The sequence below is a fragment of the Crocodylus siamensis genome, chromosome 2 (genome assembly GCF_052110815.1).
Source record: "Crocodylus siamensis isolate JL-2025a chromosome 2, ASM5211081v1, whole genome shotgun sequence".
Taxonomy (NCBI): domain Eukaryota; kingdom Metazoa; phylum Chordata; order Crocodylia; family Crocodylidae; genus Crocodylus; species Crocodylus siamensis.
In genome coordinates this window covers 178,264,970-178,292,223 of record NC_143396.1, presented here as the reverse complement: position 1 = coordinate 178,292,223, position 27,254 = coordinate 178,264,970, and the positions used below count along the sequence as shown (strand labels likewise).

The 27,254-nt window shown below is 42.5% G+C and overlaps 1 protein-coding gene across 6 annotated transcripts in view; it reads right to left on the bottom strand.

Annotated features, from left to right (window-relative positions):
- The window catches only part of AP2A2 (adaptor related protein complex 2 subunit alpha 2), an 89,387-nt gene that overhangs the window by 26,546 nt on the left and 35,587 nt on the right, over positions 1 to 27,254 (bottom strand). For 3 of the 6 annotated variants that reach the window (XM_090032446.1, XM_090032447.1, XM_090032450.1), the window contains exons 3-9: positions 9,175 to 9,317; positions 8,797 to 8,990; positions 6,532 to 6,661; positions 5,251 to 5,352; positions 3,658 to 3,766; positions 3,260 to 3,410; positions 1,165 to 1,333 (exon numbers count right to left, since the gene is read on the bottom strand). In XM_090032446.1, the coding sequence (XP_089888572.1) occupies positions 1,165 to 1,333; positions 3,260 to 3,410; positions 3,658 to 3,766; positions 5,251 to 5,352; positions 6,532 to 6,661; positions 8,797 to 8,990; positions 9,175 to 9,317 (998 nt within the window). The remainder of the gene's footprint in view (positions 1 to 1,164; positions 1,334 to 3,259; positions 3,411 to 3,657; positions 3,767 to 5,250; positions 5,353 to 6,531; positions 6,662 to 8,796; positions 8,991 to 9,174; positions 9,318 to 27,254) is intronic. The other 3 variants (XM_090032448.1, XM_090032449.1, XM_090032451.1) reach the window with 1 other exon arrangement.

Below are 27,254 nucleotides of genomic sequence, written 5' to 3'. Positions count from 1 at the left end.
TATTTACCCAACCTGCACTGCAGCCCTGAGAAGCTCCAGCTTTTACTTCCACAAGACACTGCTGCACTGGTTAGCCAGAGCTCATCAAATCACTGATTAGAGGGGCTGCACCCTTTGAAGTAAAACTAGACCAGCTGATCCTTATCTTGTGGCAGGTTGTAGGCCACCCAAATTCTATCCATATTTCACTAGTAAAGGTATTATGGAGAGTACTGGTATTTAAAACTTGAGGGTAGTGGTCCCCATTACTTTTGCTTAATACAAGATTCTGAGTCCAAAACACCTTAAGAGGCACCAGTAAACTTGTTCTGATAAACACCTCAGATGAATTAATTATCTGGAGGTTCGCTCAAGACAAGTTCACTACCTACATAAGTGTAGTTAACTGCATGAAGAGCACACGTCAGTGCGCAGCACGAAAAAAAAACTTGCCAGCCCCACTGAGAACCTGGAGCAAGGATGGAATGGAGGCATTACTGCACACTGGAAAAAAATTCCACCTGCAATTGCTAATGTGCTCACAGACCCATTGCAATTGTTCCCATATTTGTTTATTACTTAAGTGAAATATTGCAGTTCCTAGTCTTGATGGAAGGTACCTCCAAGGTCTGAAATAGCCTGCCATCGGAGGTGGTTCAAGCACCTACGTTAAACACCTTCAAGGGAAATCTGGATGCTTATCTTGCTGGGATCCTATGACCCCAGCTGACTTCCTTCCAGCCCTAATGTCTATTAAATCTAATATTACATGCTGAAATCTACGTTGGGGTTTACAGTTGGTCAATAAAACAAGAGGTGCTCATTCTCCTTTGTTAGACCGCTTGTGCACTGTGGACTTACTACTTCTACTACTACATTATAACCAGTCATATTACTGATCAGCCCCCAACAAGTTTTTCTGCATGCATATGGTGGGAGAATGCATTTACTTTGTAAAGGCTTGAATCCTACTAATTGTGTCAAACAGACATTTTGGAACTTCTAAGCTAATGGTAATGTTACAACTCAAACAACTAATCCACTTAACCAATTGTTATTACAAATGACTCCAGTCTTTAGTTCATCTCTCAATCAACAGCAATGACAATCACCTTGGCTAGTTATTCCAAGCAGATCCAGCTGAAACTGAAGCCAAACAAGGTATTTTAAACTCTTGATACTTACTTTCAGTGCATTGATGACTGTTTCTATGTGAGTTTTCACAGCCTCATGGGAAAATTCAGAACTGGCAAGTGTGCACATGCTTTCCAGTGCTAGGTAACGCAGATTAGTTTCCCGGTGCTGTAAGAATTGACCTAGCTGGTTACAGGCACGGACTAGCAAGTTTGGCTCACTGCACAGAACAAAAAAGAGCAACAAAGCAAAGTTTGAAAACACTAGATAATTCAGAATACTGTACACACTACTTGTGGGATAGCTACATGAGAAGTGGCTTGTGTCCTTCGGAACTGATGGTTTGTAACCTCTCTCACTGCTGGAGAGTTTAGGTCAAATACTGGAAGAGAGTCTGTAGGCCCTTCCACAGCCTGAAAGACGAGTGAAATTTAGGAAAAGCCCAGATCTACAGGTGCGAGTTATGGCAGGGGCTGTTTCTCAACACCTGATGAATCAAACACTCCAAAATCCAGATGACACCATCTATTAATATTATTCCAGTCCTGTCATATCTGGCTATCCCTAACGAGGCAACCAATTCCTTGCATTATACAGGTACATACCCTTATTTATTCCTCCTCTCACCCATGTAGATGATGCAAAACAAATTTTTCTCTACCTTAGGTTAACTTTTTAGGCATAAACTAGGTATTCTGTTCTCTCCTTTAATCTAGCTGTTCTTTTAAGACCCCATTTCCACCTATAGAAAGTCACCACACTTTAAAAAGGTACTTTGCTTGTCCCACCACTAATTCCATTCTATATGCTGTGCTTGGTTCTGTCTTGCCTGTATTGCCCATTCTATTAAAAAAAGGGTTGCTTTTACCACCAAGTAAATGCAAAGAAAAGACAAGTCAAATAATGTTTTAACAGTAATTATGGTATAGGAAACCAGTAACTTGGTGAGTTTTTAATATTTTCAAAATGTAAGTGCTTAGCCATGCACCTTTAAGGTTAGTGTTGAGAACTTGCAGTGAAACAGGAGCCTAATGTTCAGAGCCCTACTCTGCATCAGTTTTAGTAGAACACCAGCTTCCAAAATACTTCAGCCGGAAATTAAAGTATCAACTTCTTCACATTTCCTTGAAAACTCATTTCCAAAGTGGACCAAAAGATCATTGTTCTAAAAGCCAGAGATCTGTATGACTGCAAGAAGAAAGCTGAGGTTTAACAGCGATTTTTCTCCTCTTATCCCAACAGCCCCATTACAGATGGCCAGAAGAGCCACAAAAATTCACTGCTGATAGTATAGAACTGCATTATGACTACACACTCAAAACATGGAGCAGTGGATCTAGAGTTATTAAACAAAGGTGCTGCCACCAAAATAAGTAGTGCATCTCTAAAGTATGAATTATTTGTAGACTACTCTGACTGAACAAGAAGTAGCCCCAAGACATAATATAGCCCCTATTCTACGAAAACTTCACTGTCCCCATAATTTTAAAAACTGATTTTAAAATTTTAAATTTTAAAAGCTGTCAAGTACTATGGTATAGTAAGCAGTCCAGATGGGATCACTGTTTATCGAGTTTATCCTAGAAATTTATTCTAAAGAATTTTATCTAAACTAAACTAATACCCGGAAAACAAACCTACTGCTACACAAAAACGCAGCTAGTGGATCAGAATTTTTTGCCGTGTTATGACAGCAGATAGAAAACTGCACTTTTCACAGCCCCTATCATGCAACACTCAACTTGTAACAAGTCACAGGAGGGATTTCAACAAATGATTACAGCTGTACACCAAATGCAACTGAACAGTAAAAGCTAAAAAGCAAGTAATTGACAGTTTTTACAAAGTGAGCATGCAATACAGTTGACTGTACATACATCACAAGTATTAGAAAACAAATACATTAATAAGCAAAGTTAAAAACAATGTTAGCCAAGGAATACGTTTAGTGTAACTAGATTTTACGTTGCTATAGTAAAACATGGAAGAACACAGTAATAGAGCACTTTAGGAGCTGTAAACTTTCAGAAAGATCTTAACAGAAAACAAACCTTACATTTTATGGTCTAAAAAAAATTAACACACAAAAATCCTTAACTTCACTAGCTAAAATCCTTGCATCAAGAACAGCAGATTTAGAACTCACCTGTCATGATGTATAATTAGGCTTATTGCCTCAAACAGCACAGCATTCTTTGCATTTGAGTGCTGCACTTTCTTTGACTTTGGGGGTTCTTGAGCTTTGTTTAGAATAGTTTCCAAGCATTCTGTAAGACGACCTCGAACAGCAGGGTCTTCTGGAGGAAAGAAAAACGGTTAAAACCGTTGGACAACTTTGTTTTGCTTATCTGAAGACATGGATATCCATCACACCTATTTTTCCAATTCAAAGAATAAAATACTGTTTGACAATTTTACCCAGTGTGGCAAGACAGCAGAAGAGTCTAAATTTTCTGAACTCTGGAATTAAGTTCACAACTACCCAGGTGGTCTTTGGACATACAGTAAAATTATGCAGTGCAGGCAACTACAAAACTACATTACCTGGCGGTGGATAGCATTGTAACAGCCTCAGCAGCTTGACAGACAACCAAGGAGCAGGGACAAAATAATAGGTATAATCCTGAAGATCAGTAGATGCAGAAGTCACAATCTGCAAAAGCAAGTAGTTCATATCTATGAAGACATGTTCATAAGCATTTTAGTAATTACTAAAAAGTGGGTACCTCAACTAAGACAAATTTAAGGCGTGACAAAACTTTTATGCATAGTTGTATAGGCTTCAGTTGTCTCGTCAGGCTGAACTATGTAACCCATCTGAAGTGGCATTTACAGTATATGGCAAAAGCTAGGGTTCTTACCCTATGGAGTAGGGAATTTTAGAATTATATTGCTTTGTCCCTCCGGTCTGTTAGTTTGGAATGCAGTTTTAGAAACAGGTCTCAAGAGTTCCCTCTAATGAAATTGTTCCGTGTATCTATATGGCAACAGGATTTTTCTTCAGTAAAAGATATTAGTCATTAGTCTTTCGTAAGACAGGATTTTTTTTATTTTAGAAACACTGATAAAGCTGGGGGTGGGGAAGTGAGGAATAAATAAAGGGCTTCTGTCTAGCACAACAGTTCCCAAGCCAGGGTGCACAGGCACTGCCACAAGATCTTCTGAAGTGTTCTGTAAGGCATAAGGAGATGAGCGCAGGCTCAGGTTCTTTTCTTCCTGGCCAGCGCTCTACCCTACTGCAAGGACATAAGCATTGTAGTAAGTTAGTTTGTGAAATGGGGCACTGCTTAAATTCACAAGTTATAGAGGGATGCCTCGAGTTAAACAAGGCTGAGCATGTTCAGCAGCTCTTATTAGCTTCTAGGCCTGCAAATTTACCTTGCCAAAACTGAATCTGAAGTACCGTTAAAAAAAAGGGAAAGTATTTGTCAACATGGAGCAAACAGTAATTCCAATGAGACTGCCCACTGCCAGCAATTGCTTGAGAGCTTCTTCCACTGTTATTCCTCAACTGAGCCACACCTTTAGACCAATGTTCCAAGAGCTCCGATTTTAAGTAACAGAATAAAAAGGGTATGCCACTAATTCAATTTGTTAAATTTATATATCAGCATGTGTGCCTTCAGCCATTTAGGTGAAACAAAATTAAAAGAAAACTTGAAAAGGATGTTTATCTAATGACGAGTAAAAAGAAATGAATACAAAGAAAGCCACAAGTATTTCAGAAAAAGAATCATTCTAAGATCTTTTAGGCCTGAATTAGGACAACAGCTAGACCAATTGGGTCCTGATCCCTACTTGGGGCTCCTTGGTGAAAGACACCTCTAACAAACTTATACTGGGCTCTCTTGAAAAAGGGACACATCAGACAAGATGAATAACTTGATTCTACAGAAGCAGGAACTGACCAACAGTGAAGCCATCTGCACAGGCTGAGGCTGAGCAAGGGCAGCCCAAGTCAGCCAGTTCAGTCACATGCTCCACCACATAGGATATCTTCCTCTAAGCCAGAACTGAAATTTAGCATTATTGTTTCTGACAGTTCCATTTAGTTCATAGTCCTAAAAAGAACTGGTCTACAAAATTAGGCAGACAGCCTCAATCATTTAATCAGCATTGCTGCTTAATGCTACTTACTCTGCTTAACCTAGATACTGCCAAAGAGACTGAAGTTTTAAACTCTTCTGGGTTCTTCTGTGCCAATGTGGTAATCAGACTGGTAGCTGCAGTAACCACACCCTACAAGACAGACAAAAAAAAAAAAAAAAGAGAAGTTTTTGATCCAGGAGAGCGCATTAAGAGCCTTAACCCCCCCCCCCCCCCCCAAAAAACAAACACAAAAAACCAGAAACACCAACTAAACAAACTTCCTTCAAATAAAACATATTATAGAGGCACTTAAGTTACCACCCCCCCCACAAGGCCAACGTTGGGTCATCCTCCCCAATGCCAGAGCAGGTCCATTAATATCTACCTCTTAAATTTCTAGGGTACTGGCTCTGTTCTGGGCTAGAGACCTTTAGTGGCCTTTTCCAGAATGCCTTGCTTGGTGTTCAGCCGTTCTGCTAAGGACAAGCCACCCCAAAAAAGGTAAGAGAAACTTACTAACTTGGAAAAAGAGTCTGAATGGTAAAACAAATGCATATTCAGGAAAGAAAGCGTATACAAGAGAAGAACACAGTCGGGAAGGATCCATCCTACTTTGAAAAAAGAACCATGGAAAAGACTTATCAGGAACCTTCCTCAGATGCTTTACAGCTGGTTTGTAATAAACATTATGTCTGTGCTTTACTTGTCATGAAACAAGACATTCCTACTGTTTAAATATTGACCATCACTGCAACTAAAGTATTCCAATTTTCTCTGCCTTAGTACAGATTTAAACTGCCTATGAGGAATATGGGTTTGGGTTTAGTTACCATGTACACAAAAGGAACAAATTTTCCCCCTTTCCAGTACTGACATTTCCAGAATTTCAAAACACTGTCTTTTTCCTATACTGACAATAGATCTTTAAACTGCAACCCTCACAGTATTGGGACAAAATGCATCTTTCACATGCATTTTTATTAAAATCATTAAGGAATATATTTTACCAAAAACCAGAGGGGAAGAGACATGCACAAAAGTACCAACCGCTAAGTTACATCTAAAATGGCCAAGTCTAGATATAGCTGCATTTATAAAACTGGCACAGATGGCAACTAAGAAAGGAGACCACAGGATAGCTTGTCCCCCCCACCCCGAAAAACACTGCTGCCAATCTATGCTGCATTCAAAAGCTATGTATGTAGATTATGGATTGATTTATCAAAGTTTTATTCAACACTTAAGACTGATTTCTACTCCAATGCCTGGGATGGAAGTTGAGGGAGCTTGGGTGATATAGAAGAAAGATATACATATTGCTAAGTTTACCAAGTGCTGGTCATTGAGAAGATGCACCACCCTAGATGTCCAGTCTCCCATGGGAACAAGGTCAGGAGAAGTTCGGTATAAACGGAGCAAGCATAAAGCAGCGCTCTGCTTCACACTATCCATGGTATCTCTGCAAAACACCACCACCACATTTCAGCCCACATCAGAAGTTATGGTACTACATAACAGACCAGCAGCATAAGGCTGAACTTTACATAAACTAAAAACAGTTACCAGAAACCAAACAAGAATAGGAAGTGAAGAGGATTATTTAAAATGCAAGCTTTCTATGCTCTGATATTAGTTAAATATTTTTGTTTAAATGGTTTTAAAATCTGTCACAAAGCAGACTGAATGAGTTGGTTAGCTTTATTAACTGGTATAACAACTTCATCTGTATCCTCAAATGAAAGATGCTTTGGCACTTTATGCCTTACTTCAAGAAAAGGAGCAAGAATCCACAACACAGGACAAGATACAAGTATACCAAATAAGTTCTAACCTTTCCTAAAAGGGAATATAGGTCATGCACCTAGATTAAAAAGGGACAAGTATGTGATGCTGGATCCTCAAGTGAAGCTTTCATATAAAGATGAAAACTAACTAAACACTTTGGGCACTCAAAAAGGGTGTTGAGTACACTGCAGTTCGGCAGACACCGAACCTAGCTTTACATCTAGCTAACTTGGGCATCTTCTGTTGTCTAACACCAGCAACACAGAGCTCAGTGAAGATTGGGTTCTGTGCTGCTGCAGTAAAACTACTATAAATAATCAAGTTAGCCAATTGTACATATTCCCCAGCTAGCTTTACACTGTTGTAACTGCTGTGACCAGGGGTCCAGGTTTTCCATTGGTCACAGAAAAATACTTTAAAAATAGAGTCCAGCCCTGAAGAATTAGGAAATATTACATTTAGTGGACCACACAGCCTTGTTTTTAATTACATAAAAACTATAAGTTGTATGATCACATGCTATTCCACCCACCCCCTCCCAAATCGTGCATGAGTGTGTACACAATCCTTGTTCACCCTATGCCCTGAACGAGGCAAAAGGCAGAATTAAATGTTGGATGGCAAGTATTCCTGGTATTTCCCAACTTGAGGGCTTGACAGTTAAAAGATTGAAAATATTGCATAAGAACTAAATTGCAACCATGTTATAAAAGGAGGAGTGAGTAGCAACATACCAATGTGTGAGAACCTTTATGTACTGTAACCAATTTAGTGTTTATAGACTTAAACTAGTTTCATAGCCCAAGCCTTAAAAAAAAAAAAAAAAGGTCACATGGGCATAAGTGGAGTCCTGGGATCTTAATTTCTACATATTTAGTGGTAAGGAATTCCAATCAGATAAACCCAAGTTTGGCAGTTTCATCAGGGCATTTTTGGACCAAATAGAAGAAAGTCTTTTAGATATTTCACTAGGTCAGATTTGCAAATACAGTAGCATGACATTCCTATGTACATGTAGATAGTATAGGTAGATTCTGGAAGACACCAAGACATTCTGCAAGGTAATACCATCTTCCTAATGAGAACAAACAGGAAGTTTATGATGGGTTTTGTTTAAATAAGGAAAACTAGTTTAAACATGGCATTTTCAGATCTATTAACTGCCAATTTTGTATGCTTTGCATAAATGGAAAAATAGAAAAAAGGGGCAGAGCTAGAGTTTACACCCAAAATAGAAATTCACACACACTTGAACACTTCACCGTTTTGTTCACTGCCATGCATATCTGAAAAGAAAAAATTTGGTCAGTGCCCAAGACTGTCAAAAGATCAACTGAAAACATGTCAGCTAAGTAGCATTAAAGTATAGGCAGACAAGAAGTTACACGTCTGCATTTACTTTCAGGGACTTAATCTAGCAACCTGATTTTCAACCCGTGTTAAGTATCTTCAGTTATTGGAAAATGTATGCGTGTACAAGCAACCCTTGCTTAGCGCTCTTAACTGGTTCCTGAAAAACCAAGTGTTAAGCAAAATAAGCATTAAGTGGGTCGTTAAACACTTTCAGTTTCAGGATGATGACCACAAGCGTTATAATGAAACTCAATGAGCGCTATGTGAAATCAGGCATCAATTTAAAGCAAGCGTTACAGCGATAGCGCCAAGCGAAACAGCATTAAGTAGGGCTTGTTTGTATATATACACATACACACACCTCAGCCACCTGCCGAAACAGATTTAGATGATTAGTGAGGCCAAGTTAAACAAATAGTTAGTACTTTATATAGCTCTTTCAAATTCAGTACCTACCCAGCAACAAGTATTTTTGGAATTTCTCCAGCAAATGCTTCTGCCATCTCCCGACTACCCACATTGGCAATACAATGCAAAGCTAATCCCATAAAGGTGGGGTTGCGGCTGGCCAGATCATTCTTGATTGCATTGTTTATCAAGCGAATGAGTTCACTGTTAGAGTTCACCAGAACAGAGATGAAGAGATATCCCTGTGCATCAGAAAAGGGACAAAAGGGGGGGGGGGGGGGAAACAAAACAAAAAAAACCCAAACCACAAGTTAAGTTTGATACTCCTGACCTCGGCAGCTAAGCACATGAAAGCAAGACAGGTTAGACTAGGCAGTATGAAACATCTATGAGACTCTTTCCCCTCTTCAAGAAGAATTTACTCACAATCTGTTTCTCAGTATATCTGTTTGAGCTCAGCAGGTTCACAGCTTCCATGTGACCAAAGTCAATATCATGGCCCAGGAGGAAAATGAAAAGGAGCTTGCAGACATACTTTTTCTTACTGTAGCCATCCAGCGCCTTGTCACCTAGTGAGCAGAAACCATAGTTGAGAAATCAATGCCAGAATGAACAACCTAAAAGTTGTTTACTCAGGCACTTTCCCATATAAAAACAGCGTTCTTTGTAAAATGTATACAATAAGGTAATCTCTGAAAGCATGCTTAAAATGCACATTTTTTTAGTATTAGTTCTTACAAATCTACAGAAAAAGCTTACATTATAAAAATTAAGTACAAGCACCTATTAAAGGGTTAATGAGTTTGTTTGTTTTTTAACCAGGCTTAGTACCAGTGCTTCCATGACTGCCATAAAAGTAATGACAATTGTTTCAGTATTTCCAATCCAGCCACTGGCATATTTAAAAAATGAAAGAACTAATGATTAAAATAGGAAATCCAATGGTCAAATGGACTATTCCACCCATACAACAGAAGTACTACAGAGCAATTAAAGCAGGGGTGTCAGACTCATCCAGCCCAATAAACCAGATGAGGGTCTCTAGGCCAGATCTGGCTGTGCCAAAGCTAGTGGGCATGGCTGATTAAGCAGGACACTGAATACACAGCACTCCATATGTCCAGCCCCTGCACCACAAGCAGCAGATGCCAGCCTTACTACAGGTCTTGCACTATAGCCAGCTCAGGAGCAACAACCACTACCTGCAGCTCAAGGGGCTAGCACAGATGTCCCACTCAGCTGTCCTCAAGCATTGGCTCCGGGGCTGGTCAGGATCAGGCCACAGGCTCTCAACATGTGCCAGTCAGTACACAGGGTTATCTGGGAGAGTACCAAGTTCAGCATGCAACCTGTGCTGGCCCTTTGTGCTGCAAACACTGCCCACAGCTCCAGGTTCAGTGTACATGCTCCAGACAACACAAGCCCTGGAGTGGGGCTGGACCCAGTAGCACTGCTTGTGGCACAGGGGGCTGGCATAGGGTACACTGTATGCAACACCCCACCAGACAGGCCAGTGCACTGGCTCCAGCACAGGCCAATCCAGACTGGCCCCAGAGCCAGTGCGCAGAGTTGGTCCAGCATGGGCACTGCAAACAACGCCCATCCCACCCGAGTAAAACAACCGTGGCACTCTGTCCAGCCAACACAGGAAAATGGCACAGCATGCAGCACATGATCATAAGCTGGATCCAGCCCACAAACTGTATGTTTGACACCCTTGATTTAGTCCACTTAAAACGGCTTTTAGAAGGCAGCACCTCCAACTGATGAAAAATGAAAACAAGATACCCGTGATGTTAGTGACATCCCACTATACAAAAAACAAAACCACCCCCCCACAACCTCAAACCCAAGACAGGCCTATGTTCCTGACATGCAGGTATATGATCAGAGCCTGAATAAAAAATTCAAATACTTGCTTATATCCCACTGAAATATTTTTATTCTGGATGAAGATTATGAATAGTCACCAGACTGACTTCCAGTTCTTCTACATACATATTTTTTATTAGTTTCACAGCACTTACTTCAATGTAAAAATGGAGGTCATTTGCCAATCCTAGTCATTTCAATATTAGGAAGGCACAATCTAAGCCAATCGAAAAAACAAGTCCACCAATTTGTGTGAAAAAAGCAGAGAATAGCCTAATCATAAACACATTAATGCCCCTTACACTGTCATTTAGCCTCAGCTTACCTGTTTGCAGCTCGAAATACCCTGCATTTTTAATTCAGAGCACGTAGCTTCTGATAACAGCCTGGAGGTCAGCAGACCTGAAACTGAATGGGTGCTGCTAACTGCAGAGCCATGATGGCTGAAGACAAATTTGCTGTCTGATGCCTATACTACATACTTGATCCCAGCCTTTAAGAGGTCATATCTCGGCCCTACCTCAAGCAATTTCCCAACTGCCAAACGAGCCCAATTTGTGCAGTTTTGACTATGTTTCTACAGGCAACAACTACCCATTTTGCTTTGTTATCACAGCCTGTACATTAAAAGAACTGGTAACCCAAAGCAATATTAAAACTATAAAAACTCATTAGATGATTTGTACGTCCCCAGTTCAAAGTCTCCAAGGCTATTGATTATTCCAGAAATCATGTTTACACAGGACCTCAAAAGGGCATCCCAGGGTACCATAGCACCCAGTTGAGAATCCACTGTAGTAGCCACCTTGACAGCTGCATGAAGCAAGAGAACTTTAAAACTCAAAGTTAACAGGCTTAAGGCAAGCTTATCATGATTTCATTGAGTGGTTCCTCTTGTAAGTATTTAGAAACTAGATGCCCAATGAAATTGAGTCACGATATCCAAACACTACATATTCACGCAAGGAGAGTTCAAAACCTAGACATGCAAAATAACCTGTGTATGTTCACCCATTGGAACAGGAAAGCAGTCATCTTATCACTTGAAAGATTTAAAGATGCGACTTCCAAATATATTCCAGTTGCATACAGTTACTAAAAGATTATAAAATTGACCCCTCTAGCCTTAATTTTTTTTTTTTTTTTAAAAAGAGGCTGACATGCAAACCAGCTGAAAAAGTCTTACAGTACAGCTTAGTAGGCAGATATTGTTCATAAGGTCTCTTATAGCAGTAAGAAGTGACACTGAACTGATAAGTACAGGGATGAAACTAGCAATCACATGTGAGAAACAAGACCTTAGGGTGGTGAATTATAGTCTAAAAACAGGAGTCAACTTTAAAATTAACATAGCTCAGTCCTAAAGAAGGCTGGAGGGGACAGTCATTACATATTATGCCACTAGAGGGCACATTCTCATACTTATTAAACTAAACCAAAACACAACCCCTTTTTTGTGCATTTGGCAGGCCACATGAAAACAAACAAGCCTCTTCACAGACTGGATTTGAACCACAAACTGTAGACTGCTGACCCCTAGTCTAAAGCGGTCTATGGTTAATGCAGTGGTTACTTTGTACCTTACTATGAAGGCTGGTCTCCACTTCTAAATAGCTAGTCAAAGCCCAAAACTCTGCACTGCATGGTTGCTAAAGCACTCAGCATTATGTGAGGTTCAAAAGGCACATTTAAAAAAAAAAAAAATCAAAAGTGTTATGGGGTTTCCCATTCTATGTTAGGTTTGTTTTACTAAAAGAGGGTGTGCTCAGAGAGAGATTTGCCTTTTCCTTGTAATAGAAATTTTGAAAATTTAAATCATTAGTGTTTTCTGTCCCCATTTTCTTTTGTACTATATGCAGCAAGCAGTGCAACCTGAACAACACAGACAAATTCGTTGCACACCAAGCAAATTTGTTCAGAGGATTTACTGGTAAAGAGAAAAACATCATGGAGTTTTGGTCACTACTACTTCCTTCCCCTTCCAGGCCTTAAGGAATCGGATGATCAGACAGAGCTGATTTCTTAAGAGTTTAGTCAGCATAACACCATTTCAGAGGAATCAGCTACTCAAAAGGCTGTGCATGCTTGTCAGCTATTTTAGGCTTCAGAGTAAAACATCTATATATCCGTTAAATCAATGACTACTTCTTTATGATGGGCACTGTCGGCCAAGGTAGTATTACGTGGACTGAAGTCTTAAGTGTTCAAAGATGCGGGATTTCCAGAAAATTTTGAATTGAAAAATTTTCCAACGCCCTACATAGAGCATGATCTGATTTAGCATGTTTGACTTTTATTTAGTAAACAAAACTAAAATTAAAAGGAGTGCCCCCATGTAAATTATATCCGAATAGCCACAAGTATTTGAACTGAAATATTTGATTAGGCAAAAAATTAAATACAGCACACTTAATATTGTTTAAATGTTATATTCAAACATTTAAAATTCAAAAGTTTTATTTGGAAAGAAATTATTTTTTATTGGGAAACTTGTAAAAACAAAGTCAATACACAATACCATGCACTTCCCTTTCAGTGTTTGTTTACCTTTAAGAAAAAAAACGAAGGCACTGAGAACTGTTGACACTAATTTTAGCACACCAAAGAACTGTGCGTGATATGCCATGCTTTGGTTTTGATTTGACCTGTACAGTCAATTAGTTGAATTCATAACTTGATTTTTGGTTTGGATTGTACAAGTGTATTTACCTTCCTGTTTACAAATCAATAAAACACATGCATTTCTCTCACACACTTCCTAGGGATAAGTCACCTGAAAAATATCAATTACAATTTTGAAACTGCCAAGCTTGCCTAATATATTGGCATCCATTCATTGTTACTAATCAATTTTATGAAAAAAACCATTTTAGAAGCGGAAAAATTCCCAGAAAGATTTTCTGCCCGGCATCTCTGGATGTGTTACACTATTCCTAAAAGCCTGATTCCCTGCATATGCTTAGACTTCACTGGTCATTTTTGGCCTGTTGATTAACTACTTACTGTATGCTAAACAGATTTAAAAAAAAAACAAACAAACTTTGGTGCCTAAATTTAGGTTAATAAAATCTGTTTGGAAATTAAGAAGTGGACCTGATTTCCTGAAGTACCAAGAATATTCATTGATAGCCAGGCCATTTATTTTGATGTCCAGACGCTTAAAACTTCAGGGTCTTAAGCTACAAAGATTCAGAAGCCATTTGTACAAGTGATCAGCTGCATCAGAGCTGCTGCTTGTAGTCACTGGAGTTTATTTTCAGAATACTTAGCGTACAAGACACAAACCCATACTACCTCAGCAACTGCAGCCAGAAGTCTGGATGGACGCTTTTGCCAAATGATGGAAGGGACTTCAGGAGGTCATCTAGTCCAGCCCCCTACTCAAAGCAGAACTATCCCCAATTAGATCACCCCAGATCTTGAAAACCTCCAAGGATGGAGCTTCTACCTTCTCTCTGGGTAGCCCGTTCCAGTGTTTTACAACCCTCCTGGTAAGAAAAGCATTCTTCCTAATATCCAGCCTAAACTTCCCATGCTGCAACTTGCGACCACTGCTCCTTGTTCTCTCATCTGCCACCATGGACAACAGTCCAGCTCCATGACCTTTTAACCCCCACTTCAGGTAATTGAAAGCTACTGTGAAAGCCCCCTTCCCCACATTCTCCTCTCTCCAGACTAAATAAGCCCAGTACCCTCAGTCTTTCCTCATAAGTCATGTTCCCCAACCCCCTCACCATTTTTGTAACCTTCCACTGGACTCTCCAATTTGTCCACATCCTTTCTGTAGTGGGGGGGCCCAAAAATGAACACAAGACTCCACATGTAGCCTCACCAGTGTTGAAGAAGGGAATGATCACTTCCCTTATCTACTGACAACACACCTACCAGTGCAGCCTAGTATATCTTTACCTCTCTTTCAAAGGGCACGCTGCTGGCTCATATTCAGCTTATCGTCCACTGTAACCCCCAGGTCCTTTTCTGCCGAGCTGCTGCCCAGCCAGTCAGCCCCCAGCCTGTACCGGTGCATGGGATTGTTTCATCCTAAGTGCAGGACTTTGCACTCATCCTTCTTGAACCTCATGAGATTTCTTTTGGCCCAATCCTCCAATCTGTCTAGGTCACTTCCCTCTGGCACTTGGCAGCAGAGGGAGAATTGGAGGCAAAAAAAGAACTACCTAGGTCAGGGACAAAGTGAAGCCCAAGTGGTTTCTCCCCTTACTAACATCTTTTAATCCATCAGCTGCTTGTTTCACAACATACTACTTAAGAATTGCTGCAGCAGCTATGACCAAAAGAGTCCATCTGGTCCAGTATCTGACCTGACAGTACCAAGTAACATGCTACTGGAAGAAAAGAAGTATTAGTAAACAGGGAAATGGTCAAGTGATCCAACCCATATCATGGTCTCCACGTCATCAACAGGAAAATTACATCCCTGGTTGTTTTAATAGCTCCTGTCAGACCCATCTTCTCAATGAATGATTCAGTAAGTCTCCCAAAGATGACTTGGGAATAAAAAACATTGATCATGGAGACCGATTCCAAAAGAAGATTAGTTTTAAATTGGTAAGAGTCAACAGGGAAGAACAGAAGCTTACTACTCCGATTGTGCCATCAGTCAGAACAGTATAAACAAGCCATCCATGATTAGTATGTCTAATGCGTTTAACCTGCGTCACATGCCCAAATGTTAGAAAGGGGATAAATTAAACCCTCCCACTCAAAACAGGAGAAACTGGTCTTAAACCAAATGCCAGCAGATCCATGATGCTGATCACCAATATACGAAAAAACACCCCACACAAAAAACCCTGGAACATGTGAAGGTACTGCTGAATACTGATCAGGACTTGTGGTAGAGGTGATCTCTTTTATAAGACCAACTAGATTTTTGCCAAAAAAGAAAAAAATTGTTAATTGCAACCTTTCAGGAACAAATACCCTTCATCAGGAATTGGAGAAGAGATTGGCAAAGTTCTCCTAGGTAGAAACAAAAGTTCACATTCATATGAGAATTGAAGGTGTGGTAATCTTGTTTGGAACAGCAAATGTTATGCGGATTAGGCTCAGAGAAAAGTTGGAATAGTCTGTTTGCCTCAAAGTTGCTTGGTGGCCAGCCCTTATATTGGAGGGTACTACCTCATTTCCCTCCTCTTCCCAGATTATAGATTTCGTGGTTCTGAATTGCATAACAGAAACAGCTTCTTCCTCGTGATCATCAACAAGGACTAATTAATCCCTGGTGTAGTCTAAAACCAGAGAATCCGAACAGGTTATTCATTTTGGCAGTTAAGTGTAAAAAAAATTATAATATCTTATCTTGTAATCTCATGGTTCTAGATATTGCAAGAGCTCTTCTAGATAAATCAGTAAAATTACTGGTACTCAGTCAGGTATCCAGGTTGTAGCTCTACTGGTCTAGAGGCAATATCAAATCAATTAACAGGAGGCCAGATTAAACAGCTTGTCTGAAAACAGGCTGCCACTTGTGACCCAGATACAAATCTTGCTTGCAAGCTTGATCCAGTTCGTGAGCTCTAGCCTGCCAACCCCTGCTCCAATACAGCTCTGCAAACCCACTGGAAAAAGGGGGCAGCAAGTCTGTTTCTTAGTGTCAACAAGGGCAGGAGGTTTTCAGAAAGTTAGGTCTCAAGTTATTTTAACAGTCAATGCTCTTACAGAGCATTTTGAAATAAGGTCTTCAGGTAGAGTTGCTCAAAGAGCAACCAAATGCACTGCAGCTTGTCCTTTTGGATGGGTCCAAACATCCATGGAACTGTCACTGCAAGAGGCTGTGAAATGTCTTGTCCTGCTCTGCTAGAAGTCATCTCTAAACTTTGAGATTAGTTCAAGTATATGCCTCTTACGACAGGCAGTCGTGTCCTGCAAGCACATGCACAGACCCTAACCAGTGTTTCCTGGTGTGTGGAAGACATGCACGTCTGTCCACTGACCTTTCAAGAGGTTATTAGGCAAAAAACAGGAGAAAAGCTTTTTTTTTTTTTTTTTTTTTTTTTAAAAAAAGGTGTCCCAAAAGACTAACTGCAAATGCACTGCATCATTCTTGGTTAAAGCAAGGCTGAAGGAGAACTGGAAGCCTGCCAGGCTGACAAGGCAAGACTTGAAAAATTCTCCCTTGTCTGTCACAAAAGCAGCAGCTACAAATTATGCTTTTTCCTTGTAAGTTTAGTTTTAACTACATAACCTTTGAGCTCTTAGAGACATGAACTGTGTATGGTTTGACTAAAGATGTGGGTAGGCAAAGTTAAAGCATTATGCAGACAGTCAGGCATGTTTATAAAAGAAAAAAGAGAGAGGGGACATTTTCACCTTGGGCAACTGCCAGCAGATCTACAATGCAGACCACTACATAGAAGAATTCCATTTTGGCATATGAAATAATACAAGCTGCACCAAGCCCTTGTCTGTAGACTCACTGCAGCAGTGGTTTTCAACCAGGATTCTGCAGCACCCTGGGGTGTCGCGAGATCCCATTCAATATTAGCACTCAGGGGTGCAAACAATTTCTACCCATTTCACAAGATTAACTATTTGAAACTTCTGGGTTTGTCAAAAACATTCTGACCTGCTGTGCTCTTTGAATTCTTTAGAGTAAATCTACTCTATTATTTTTCTGTAATCAAGCACAAGTGAAAGCTAAGAGCTGATATTTTCTGAGTGGTGTCTTAAGCCCAACAAGGCTGACAGCCACTGAACTAGAGTCAGAAAGCTACATGTTTTTCTTTGACAACAAGTTCATTTTGGAGCCACCAGGAAACAGAAGGGAACAGGAAAAAAATATTTTTCTTCTGATTAACTATCTTGTACAGGAGAACAGTTGTATGCAACTTAAACTCATGTTTGAAATTTTCCATGTTAACAAAAATTAAATTCAGCAGAAACAGGAAGCATCAAAAGAACTCGTCAGCAGTTTCTAAAAGCACAATGGAGGAGGTCAGAGTACTTCCTTTCCCTGAAAATTTGCCACTCCTCTAACCTAAGAAAGCAAACTACTATCAGCTGGTTAGGCAAATAGTACTGTGGCAAAGAGACGGACTTCCAAACTTTACATCCTCCCTCCCGTTATTTCCACGGGAGCAGACGTATGACATTTACTATGCAATAACTTCACACAGTAAATGTAGAGTAGAACAGACATATGGCACACAGTCCTACTACACAGGAGGTCAAATTCAGGGAAAGTTATCCATTCAAGAGTGTGTTGTAGCTTACTATGTGGAAATAGAGATTAAGGTTCCTAACCCCTTGCTAATTATGAGGGCTCACAAACCAGCAAAGGCATAAAGCAAAAGAACTGCTCAATACAATGGGAAATGCAGTCTCAAGTTCAAGCAATGCACCAAGTCACAGGAAAAAAAAAAACCGTATTTTCCTGCAAACACACCTTTCCATCTCAAATCGCACCCCTCCCCTCCCCACACCCCCCCAACTGGGTTAATGTTTTAAGCAGGAAAGTTGTTATCTCTGCTGGAAAAGCACCATTCCTCTCTCTAGACACTGTACTTGCCATGTAGCTGCCAAGATTACCTGGCCAGAGGAAGCTGAATCCTGCATTAGCCCCTCTCTTAGCCATAGCTATTGGCTGAGCATCGTAGCTTGCTACTGCCTGAAGCTGCAAACTGCTGGATGCATGCTGGCAAGGCTCATAGCATGGAAACAACTTAGTTACTGGAGCATACATACACTACTAACAGTAAAGAAATACCAATCTTGCTACTACCCTCACAAGACAATCTAGGGCCTGACTATGCAGAGTTCAGTCCTGCAGGAAACACAAGGTGTCCAGGAAACATGGCATCCAAGGGGAAGAGCCTACCACATCAGTAAGTTCTTGTTGGCCTCACTCTGATTGCCATGCTAGGAGACAGTCCCCAGGAAGCCTCGCTATGACAGTCAGCCATTACTGTATACTGTCTGCAACTGGCTTGGGACACCACAGGTCAAAATGTCTGCTTCTTGCTACAAAGCATTATTGAATAACACTGTCTAATACCAAACAAACCAACCAACCAACCCACCCACCCACCCTACACCTCATCTGCCATTACACAAAAACAGCAGTCATAGTTTCATAGTAGCTAGAGTCGGAAGGGACCTAGGTAGATCATCTAGTCCGACCCCCTGCCTTGGCAGGAAAGAGCATCGGGGTCAGATGACCCCGGCAAGGTGCTCATCTAACTTCCTTTTAAAAATCCCCAGGCTAGGAGCCTGCACCACTTCCCCTGGAAGCTGGTTCCAGGCCCTAGCCGCCCTGACTGTGAAGTAGCGCCTCCTAATATCTAAACTTACCCTCCGTCAGCTTGTGACCGTTATTCCTGGTCACTCCTGGCAGCGCACGGGGGAACAGGGACTCCCCCAATACCTGCTGATCCCCCCTGACCAGTTTGTAGCAGGCCACAAGGTCCCCCCTTAACCTTCTCTTGTGGAGGCTAAACAGGTTCAGGTCCCATAGCCTCTCCTCATAAGGCTTGCCCTGCTGACCCTTGATCATACGAGTGGCCCTCCTCTGAACTCTTTCCATATTGTCCACGTCCCTCTTGAAGTGTGGCGCCCAGAACTGGACGCAGTACTCCAGCTGCAGCCTGACCAGTGCCGCATAGAGGGGGAGGATCACCTCCCTGGACCTGCTTGAGACGCATCTGTGGATGCATGACAGGGTACGGTTGGCCTTCTTGACTGCCTCCCCACACTGCCGGCCCATGTTCATCGTGGAGTCAATGACGACTCCAAGATCCTTTTCCGTCTCCGTGCTGGCAAGAGGGGAGTTCCCCAACCTGTAAGTGTGGTGCCGGTTCTTCCTCCCCATGTGCAACACCTTGCACTTATCAGTGTTAAACCCCATCCTATTCTCATCCGCCCACCGTTGCAACCTGTCAAGGTCAGCTTGTAGCCTATTGCACCCTTCTAGTGCACCCACATCCCCCCACATCTTAGTGTCATCAGCAAACTTGAACAGGGTGCTTTCTACCCCCTCATCCAAGTCACTGATGAAGATGTTGAACAGCGCGGGCCCGAGGACCGAGCCCTGCGGAACCCCACTGCCCACGTCCTTCCAGGTCGAGAAGAACCCATCCACTACCACCCTCTGGGTGCGGCCCTCCAACCAGTTGGCGACCCATTTGACCGTGTGGGCATCGACCCCACAGTCTCCCAGCTTTTTGATGAGGACAGGGTGAGAGACAGTGTCGAAAGCCTTCCGGAAGTCCAGAAAGACTACATCCACAGCAACCCCTGTGTCTAATGATTTGGTGACCTGATTGTAAAAGGCCACCAGGTTGGTCTGACAAGACCTGCTGCTGATGAACCCATGTTGGTTGCCCCTGAGCATGCATTCCCCCGCAAGGCCCTCCTGGATGTGTGCCAGGATAATTTTTTCAAAGAGCTTACCCGGGATTGAGGTAAGACTAACTGGCCTGTAATTTCCCGGGTCCTCTTTTTTTCCCTTTTTGAAGATAGGGACCACATTGGCCCTCTTCCAGTCCTCCGGCACCTCGCCAGAGCACCACGAGTGCTCATAGAGCCGCGCCAGGGGTCCCGCAATGACCTCGGCCAGTTCCTGTAGAACCCTAGGGTGAAGATCGTCCGGACCAGCGGACTTGAACACGTCCAGCCTCTCCAGAAGTACCCTAACTAACTCCTCGCTAACCCCTGGCCCAGGCGTGTTTCTCCCGGGGCCCGAGGGGGGCCCAGCAGGGAGGTGGCTGAACTGGTCCCTACTTAGGAAGACAGAGGCAAAGAAATCGTTAAATATGTTAGCTTTATCATCTGGCGTGATGACTAAGTTGCCCATCGTGTCCTGCAGGGGCCCCACATTACCCGGGACCCTCTTTTTACCCCCTATGTATTTGAAGAAGGACTTCTTATTGTCCCCAATCCGGGAAGCTAGTCCTATCTCCATCTCTGCCTTGGCCCTCCTGACTGCCCCCCTACATCCTCGGGCGACTGTAACATAGTCCTTCTTGGTGATGACCCCATCTCTCCATTGGGTATATGCCTCCCTTTTAGCAAGGAGACATTCCCGGGTGCTCTTAGTGAGCCATGGGGGTTTATGTGCCCTCCTGCTCCCTTTGACCCTTGTTGGGATTACCTCCCTTTGGAGTCATTGTTCTGCCAAGATTTACCTGCATGTATATTGCCAAAATAGACTAGATGATTACTGCAGGTCCAAGCCAGTCCTACTTTTCTATGGATTAACATTATGTTAAATTTAAAATTCTCAAGCATTATTTTCTGTAGACACACATGTAGGAAACACCCACATGGGATTGTTATAATACCCCCCATCCCCCAGCACTAAATACCTATTTTCAGGCTATTTGTGTGTCAAGCTTCCCATCTTCCACTTGACAAACTGATTTTTTTTTTTTTTAATGCAAGATAAAGCAATTCATTCTGCAGTGAAAATAATGCTTTCAGGCAGAAGACATTTTAAGCACACATGGCAAACTAAATAGAGGGAGACTTTCAATAATAAAAATACAAGTCACAAGATTATTTCACAAATTATAGGTAGAATGCACAGTAGTACTTAGTTGCATTTACTTCATTATAGCCATCTGTTCTCAGGCCCTTGATTTCAGGCTAAATTTGTTCATGCTTAGTCACTACTTCAGCACACAATGCTCTGAGGACTTTTGCTCAGACCAAGATGCTTGATGACGCTAAGAAAAAAAGGGTCATGTTTTCTGAACATTTTGACTGGCTTTCAACATCCTGGATTTGATAAAAGGAATGCACTGGGAGGGAAAAGGGGGAAGTATCAGTTAAAGAGAGTGCAAGGCAGACATTTTCCATGCTTTACGGTTGTAGCCATGCTGGTCTAAGGACATAGGCAGGCAAGGTTCTTTGGGTAAATGTGATATCTTTTATTAGGCCAATTCAATAGTTGGAAAAAATTGCTCTTTGCATGCTATTGGGTATAAAAGGAAGGGTGTTCTTACCTAAAAGCTTGCAAAGAACACATTTTTCCAGATATGTGGGGAGATGTGATCTCTTTTATTAGATCAAATAAAGAAACCAGTCAAGCAGACATTTTCCATTTTAGAGTGGATAAAACAGGCTAGAGGTTCCATATGGTCACTTCCAACAGGGCTGATAAACAGAACGCACAGTTATGGGATGTCATATGCAGAGAAAAAATGCATGGTTTCATAGTGTCACATAGGAGAACACCTCTACCAGACTTCCTTGTCAGGAGTCACTTAGACTAAACAGTTGCATTGGGCGTAAACTGTGGGTGCCTGGAGCAGATGCGATGCAACTTAAAATGTACCAAGAACCCAATTCAGAGTGTTATGCACTACCGCATCAGAAGTGATCTGATGGCCACCTATAAGTTTATCAGGGGTGACTACCAGGATCTGGGGGAACGTCTGTTCACCAGAGCACCCCAAGGGATGATGAGGTCGAACGGTCACAAACTCCTGCAAGATCGTTTCAGGCTGGACATAAGGAAGAATTTCTTTACTGTCCGAGCCCCCAAGGTCTGGAACAGTCTGCCAGCGGAGGTGGTTCAAGCACCTACATTGAACACCTTCAAGAGTAAATTGGATGCTTATCTTGCTGGGATCCTATGACCCCAGCTGACTTCCTGCCCTTTGGGCAGGGGGCTGGACTCGATGATCTCCCGAGGTCCCTTCCAGCCCTAATGTCTATGAAATCTATGAAAGTAAGTGTTGCACTATAGACACTCAGCAATAGGGCTGTGCAAAATTTCAGCAGCCGTTTCGTTTTGGCGGTGTTTTGGGTTGTTTCGATTCGGGTTTGGTGTTTTGGGTGCTGAAACAGCAGGCTCCGAAACATTTTTCGGAAACATTCCAGAGAATTTTGGCATTTTGGAGCCGGGCCTGCAGGAAAACAAACTAAGAGGGAGGGAAGAGGGGGAGGACTGCTCCGATAATCGACATCTAGCTGCCAGTTAGTTCCCCGGCTCTGATCACTTCCCCCAGCTCTTCTGGGGGAGGGAAAGCACAGGCCCCCCTGATATGCACGCAGGGTTTCAGCAAGCTGCTGCTGCAGGCTGGGGTCAGCAGCAGCCGCTTGACAGCCTGTGCTGAGTGCCAGGAAGACTGCAGTACTGCCACTGGCCCCACCGTGCAGCAGCTGCCTGCTGAAACCCAGCGCATACATCTATCAAGGGGCCTGCACCCCACAGGAACAGCTGGGAAACTGAATCAGGATCTGGGGAATCCCTGCTGTGCGGCCTGGCTCCACAGGGGTCTCTGGTGCTGGGGTCTCCTATTTTGCCTTGTGAAGCCCATGTTGCCAGGGCAGCATGAGGCAGGTAATGGCAGCAAGAAGACACCTGGTGCAGATCTCTGCTCCCTGTGGAGCAGTTGCACAGCGGGGATCAGCCCCGTGAACACCGTGACAAGGATCATAAATCCACGCAGGGGTCTCCTCCCCTGCACAGAGGGCACCAGCCTTCCCCCTCCCCCAGATGAGCCACCCACGGCCTCGTTCTGCTCCCCGCTGGAACCCTGCAGCCCCCAGCCCCACCTGGCTGGGTAGGGCAGTGCAAAGCTTTACTTGTAGCCCGTTCAAAACAGATTTGGCCAAAATGAAAAACGCTGTCCTCCAAAACTGAATTGAAACACAGCCGTTTTGCACAGCGCTACTCAGCACCTCCAGAAGATCTGGAAGAACGAGAACTGAGAAGGAAGCAGGGCAAGTTCTAGTCACAACAGCTCCACATTTTTATATTGTAGCTTTTAGTAGGCTTGTGTTACGTTTCTACCTCTCCTCCAGTCTAATACAGCTTTTTCTTCACCTAATGACAGTGATCCAGAGGCTCTTGCAGTAGATAGGCTTGCCTCAAACACTGACTTGTATCTGAATTTTAAAAAGGTCCATTGCGAAGGGCTGACCTCAAAAAAGGCAGTTAGCTGTGTTAGTCTGAAGTCAGAAGGTAAGACAGATACGCATCTGATGAAGTGAATGATCTTGAGTTCACAAAAGCTTGTGCTCTGTATCTTTAATCTATAAGAAAAAAGGTACACATCTACCTTGACTTCTGATTTTTCAAAAAGGTCAAGAACCTGGAAAGGGAAGTACTGGGCAACTAGAAATGTCAGGTAAAACTAGGAAAAGTTAACTAGCTGATAGCTAAGAGAAGCCTATTCCAAGATTCAAATAGGAGTTTTTTGCCCAACCTTTAGGTATCATATGGAAAAAAATTTTCCAACTGTCCTACATTTGGAAAGACTCTTAAGGAGAACAAAAGCATAGTGGGGTAGGGAATGGGGATACAGAACAAACCTTGGCTAGTCAATGAAATTAAAAAAAAGCAAATGGATGCCAAGGATGGAGCACAAATTAAGAAAATTATGTTATGTTGTAATATGTTCACCCAAATTTGGGTTAAGGAATACCAAAAAAAGTAATTGGTAATGGGGACAGCAGCTGCTGCTTGACATCGGCACCTGAATGGCATTTAACTTTAACTAGTCACAGTAGTTCAGTTATTTTCAGATTCCAAAGCAATATCCACTAAACCAGTACTCCCCCTTAATTAGGGAGCAAAACACCCATTTTTAGAATTATGATCCAGAACACTAGCCAAAAAAGAAAAGAATCCATGAAGAGTCATTATAGCATAAGAATATAGATCAGGGCAAGCTGAATGCAGTTTTAATAGAGTTTAGTACAAGCAAAAGTCAATTTTTAGAAAGTTATTCTGGTATTCCCCCCAACTCCCAAGAGCTGAACAGAAATAAGAGCAATGGAAGCAGCAACAGCACAGCACAGCACAGCACGCACCCTAATACTATGTTAACAAAAGGGGAAGAGCCACCTGTAAAAGAATATTTTTGTACTTGGCTCTATACCACCACCACCCATGAACTAATAAAAAGTCACGTAGAACTAAATGGCTAAAAATAGCATTTAAAAAAAAAAAATCACTCGAAACTCAACTTCTGCCAATATATTCACTTACTTAAAAGTCAATACTGGTATGCTGGTGCTACTGCTAGCATATTTCTGCTGTACTCAGGGCTCAGAATAGGTGAATAGGTGATCTTTAAGATGCCAAGACTACTTAGCCTACTCTAAAGCACCACCATTACCAACAACATTGAACATGATTTAGAAGACTGGATTCACCCGTACCATAATAAATACTCTTTGGCACAAATCTGGGAAGAGACAAGACATACTAGCACAGGGATGGGCAAAATATGGCCCGTGGGCCATATTCTGCCCACAGAGGGACTCCGCCTGCCCAGAGTGGGTTCCACAGTTCCACCTGACCCAGGCACCATCCAGCCCGTGGCATCCACCGCCCCCAGGCACACAGCAGAGCTGGGGTGACCCTGCAGCTGGACTCCATTTGTAGGCAGTTCAGACAGTGGCAGCAGCTGCCACCACCAGACCCATCCCCATGGAGACTGGTGGGGACCTGCGTGCAGTCCTGGCCCTGGCCCACACCTGCTCTGGACCAATCCGCCCACAATAAGCAGAGGCAGCAGCCAAACAGAAGCTGCTACTGGACACAGGGGGAAAAGCAGCCACCTCCCCCTCACTGCTGCCAAGCTCTTCTTGCCATAGCTGCCCGGAGCCCACATTTGGGCTGCCCCGTGGCTCCTCTCCACCATCACCACTGGTACCAGAGCCAACTCCAGGCCGTCCAGCAAAGCAGTGGGGAGGGGCTGTAGGGCAGCCCAGGTGCAGGCGCTGGGCAGCTGTGGCAAGGGGAAGGTAGCCACTTTTCACCTGCACCCAGTAGCTTTTGCCCAGCTGCTGCCACTGCTCATTATGGGCAGGCTGGTCTGGAACAAGCACAGGACAGACCAGGCTTGGGCCTGTGCACATGGGTCCCAGATGGTCTGAAGCCGGTCTGCTGTGGCTGGGGCAAGTCCAAAGTGTGCACAGGATAAGCCAATGCCAGGGCTGTGCACTCAACTCGATGACAACAAGGGAGTGCAGGCTCCAGGCTGTTGCCGGTGGGGCTGCTGCCCAGCCCATGACAGCTCCCCAAAACTGCCTATGTGGCCTGTGGGCCCAAATAACTGCCCACTCCTGTACCAGCATCAGCATTAAAAGTCCTAGCTAGTTCACAGTGTATAACCTTATGACAGCAAGGTCACTCAAACTACTCTTATAATACATTAGTGAAACCTTTCTTCATTTCATCAAATGCTGCAGAGTAAGGTTACAAGGTAGAGCTGCTCTAGTGAAAAGACGCAGAGAGATACAGAAGCTGCTCAAAGATGTTAAAGCTCAGTTAAATCCATAAGTTATGTTTAAAACAACTCCAGTGGTCAGCACAATACAGATTATTTTCCGTGTTTATTATCTGTTATCATTTACAGTAATTACTGCTGTCTGTTCTAAAAGCCACCTGCAGCACTTCCCTAGATACTGGTAATTAATAGACTTTCTTTGCACAAACAAAGAGTCTGCTTGTTTTTCAATATATTGTGTGAACAAGAGGATTAACATCTAGAGACTGCCTAAGAGTAAACAATTTTGCTGACTCTGGCAATTTAAAAAAAAGAGTGACTATAGCAGTTCTGGCCTCTGACTTGTGACTGCATTGTCTGTAGTTCTGTACTACATGTTTGGTCTAGGATCCCTGCGGATTTTAATTGATGCCTATGGCATATGGAAGCGCTATGCAGAGGTTGGCCCTCAAAAAAAAAAAAAAAAACAACCCCCCCCCCACCCCACAGTACAGATTCCGATCGTTCAGAAATTACATTTCTTAGAGGGTTTACCATGCAGCCTTTTATTAAAAAATAATGTCCCCAACATGACCTGCAAAATGACTAGTCTAGATCACTTGCTATAACTATTACAGCTTTGTACTCAGAAATCAAGCTCATCTTTTCTCAGGCAAGTAAGGCTAAATTTAATGTGATGATATTCTTAAAAAGAGTAAAAATAAAATAAAAAAACCAAAGCTGTAGCCTACAAGAAAGTGGGCTCCAAGCCTATGTGATTTTGGTCAAAAGAATGACTGCTCACCTCTGGAAATGTATATAGGAGGAGAGAGAGGAAACATTCAGATTGCAGATGTCTAAAAATAATTTATGGGCAGGCTGCTCTCGGGCAAAGCTTCAGATCTGCAACCTACCCAACCAAAAAAAAGCTAGTCTGCCTCCCAGCTACTCAACTCCAGCTCAATGCCTTCTGTTTCAGGAAGGAATGACAGTCAGCTGAGTAAAACAGCCATCTGTTAAAAGCTGTTGCCTGACAGCAAAATGTTTTTTTTAATAAAACTTAACAGTGGAAGATCAACTGATACATAATGTCAGATTTTAGCCCTAGGAGAGGAGTCCCCACCCCCTCCCCCAAAATAAGCTTCCATTAGCCAAGGTGGACTTAAAATAAGAATACTATAGTAGAGAAGCCTCATATTCTCAGAGATAAAGCAGCAAAGTAGTCTGATGAGGTGATATTGAAAATAAACCCAAACCAAAAAACAGGCATTCCCCTCATTTTACTTTGTTTTACCCATCAGTCTGGGATTTACCTCTCAGTCCAGGCTGATAAGTGAATGTTGAATGAGGTACTGAAGTCAGAATAAAAGGTTCAAGTACAGGTTATGCCTTCAGAAAGAAACAGAAGTGAAAGACATTTGGACTCTGCTTAGATCTCAGTGTTAGGAACTA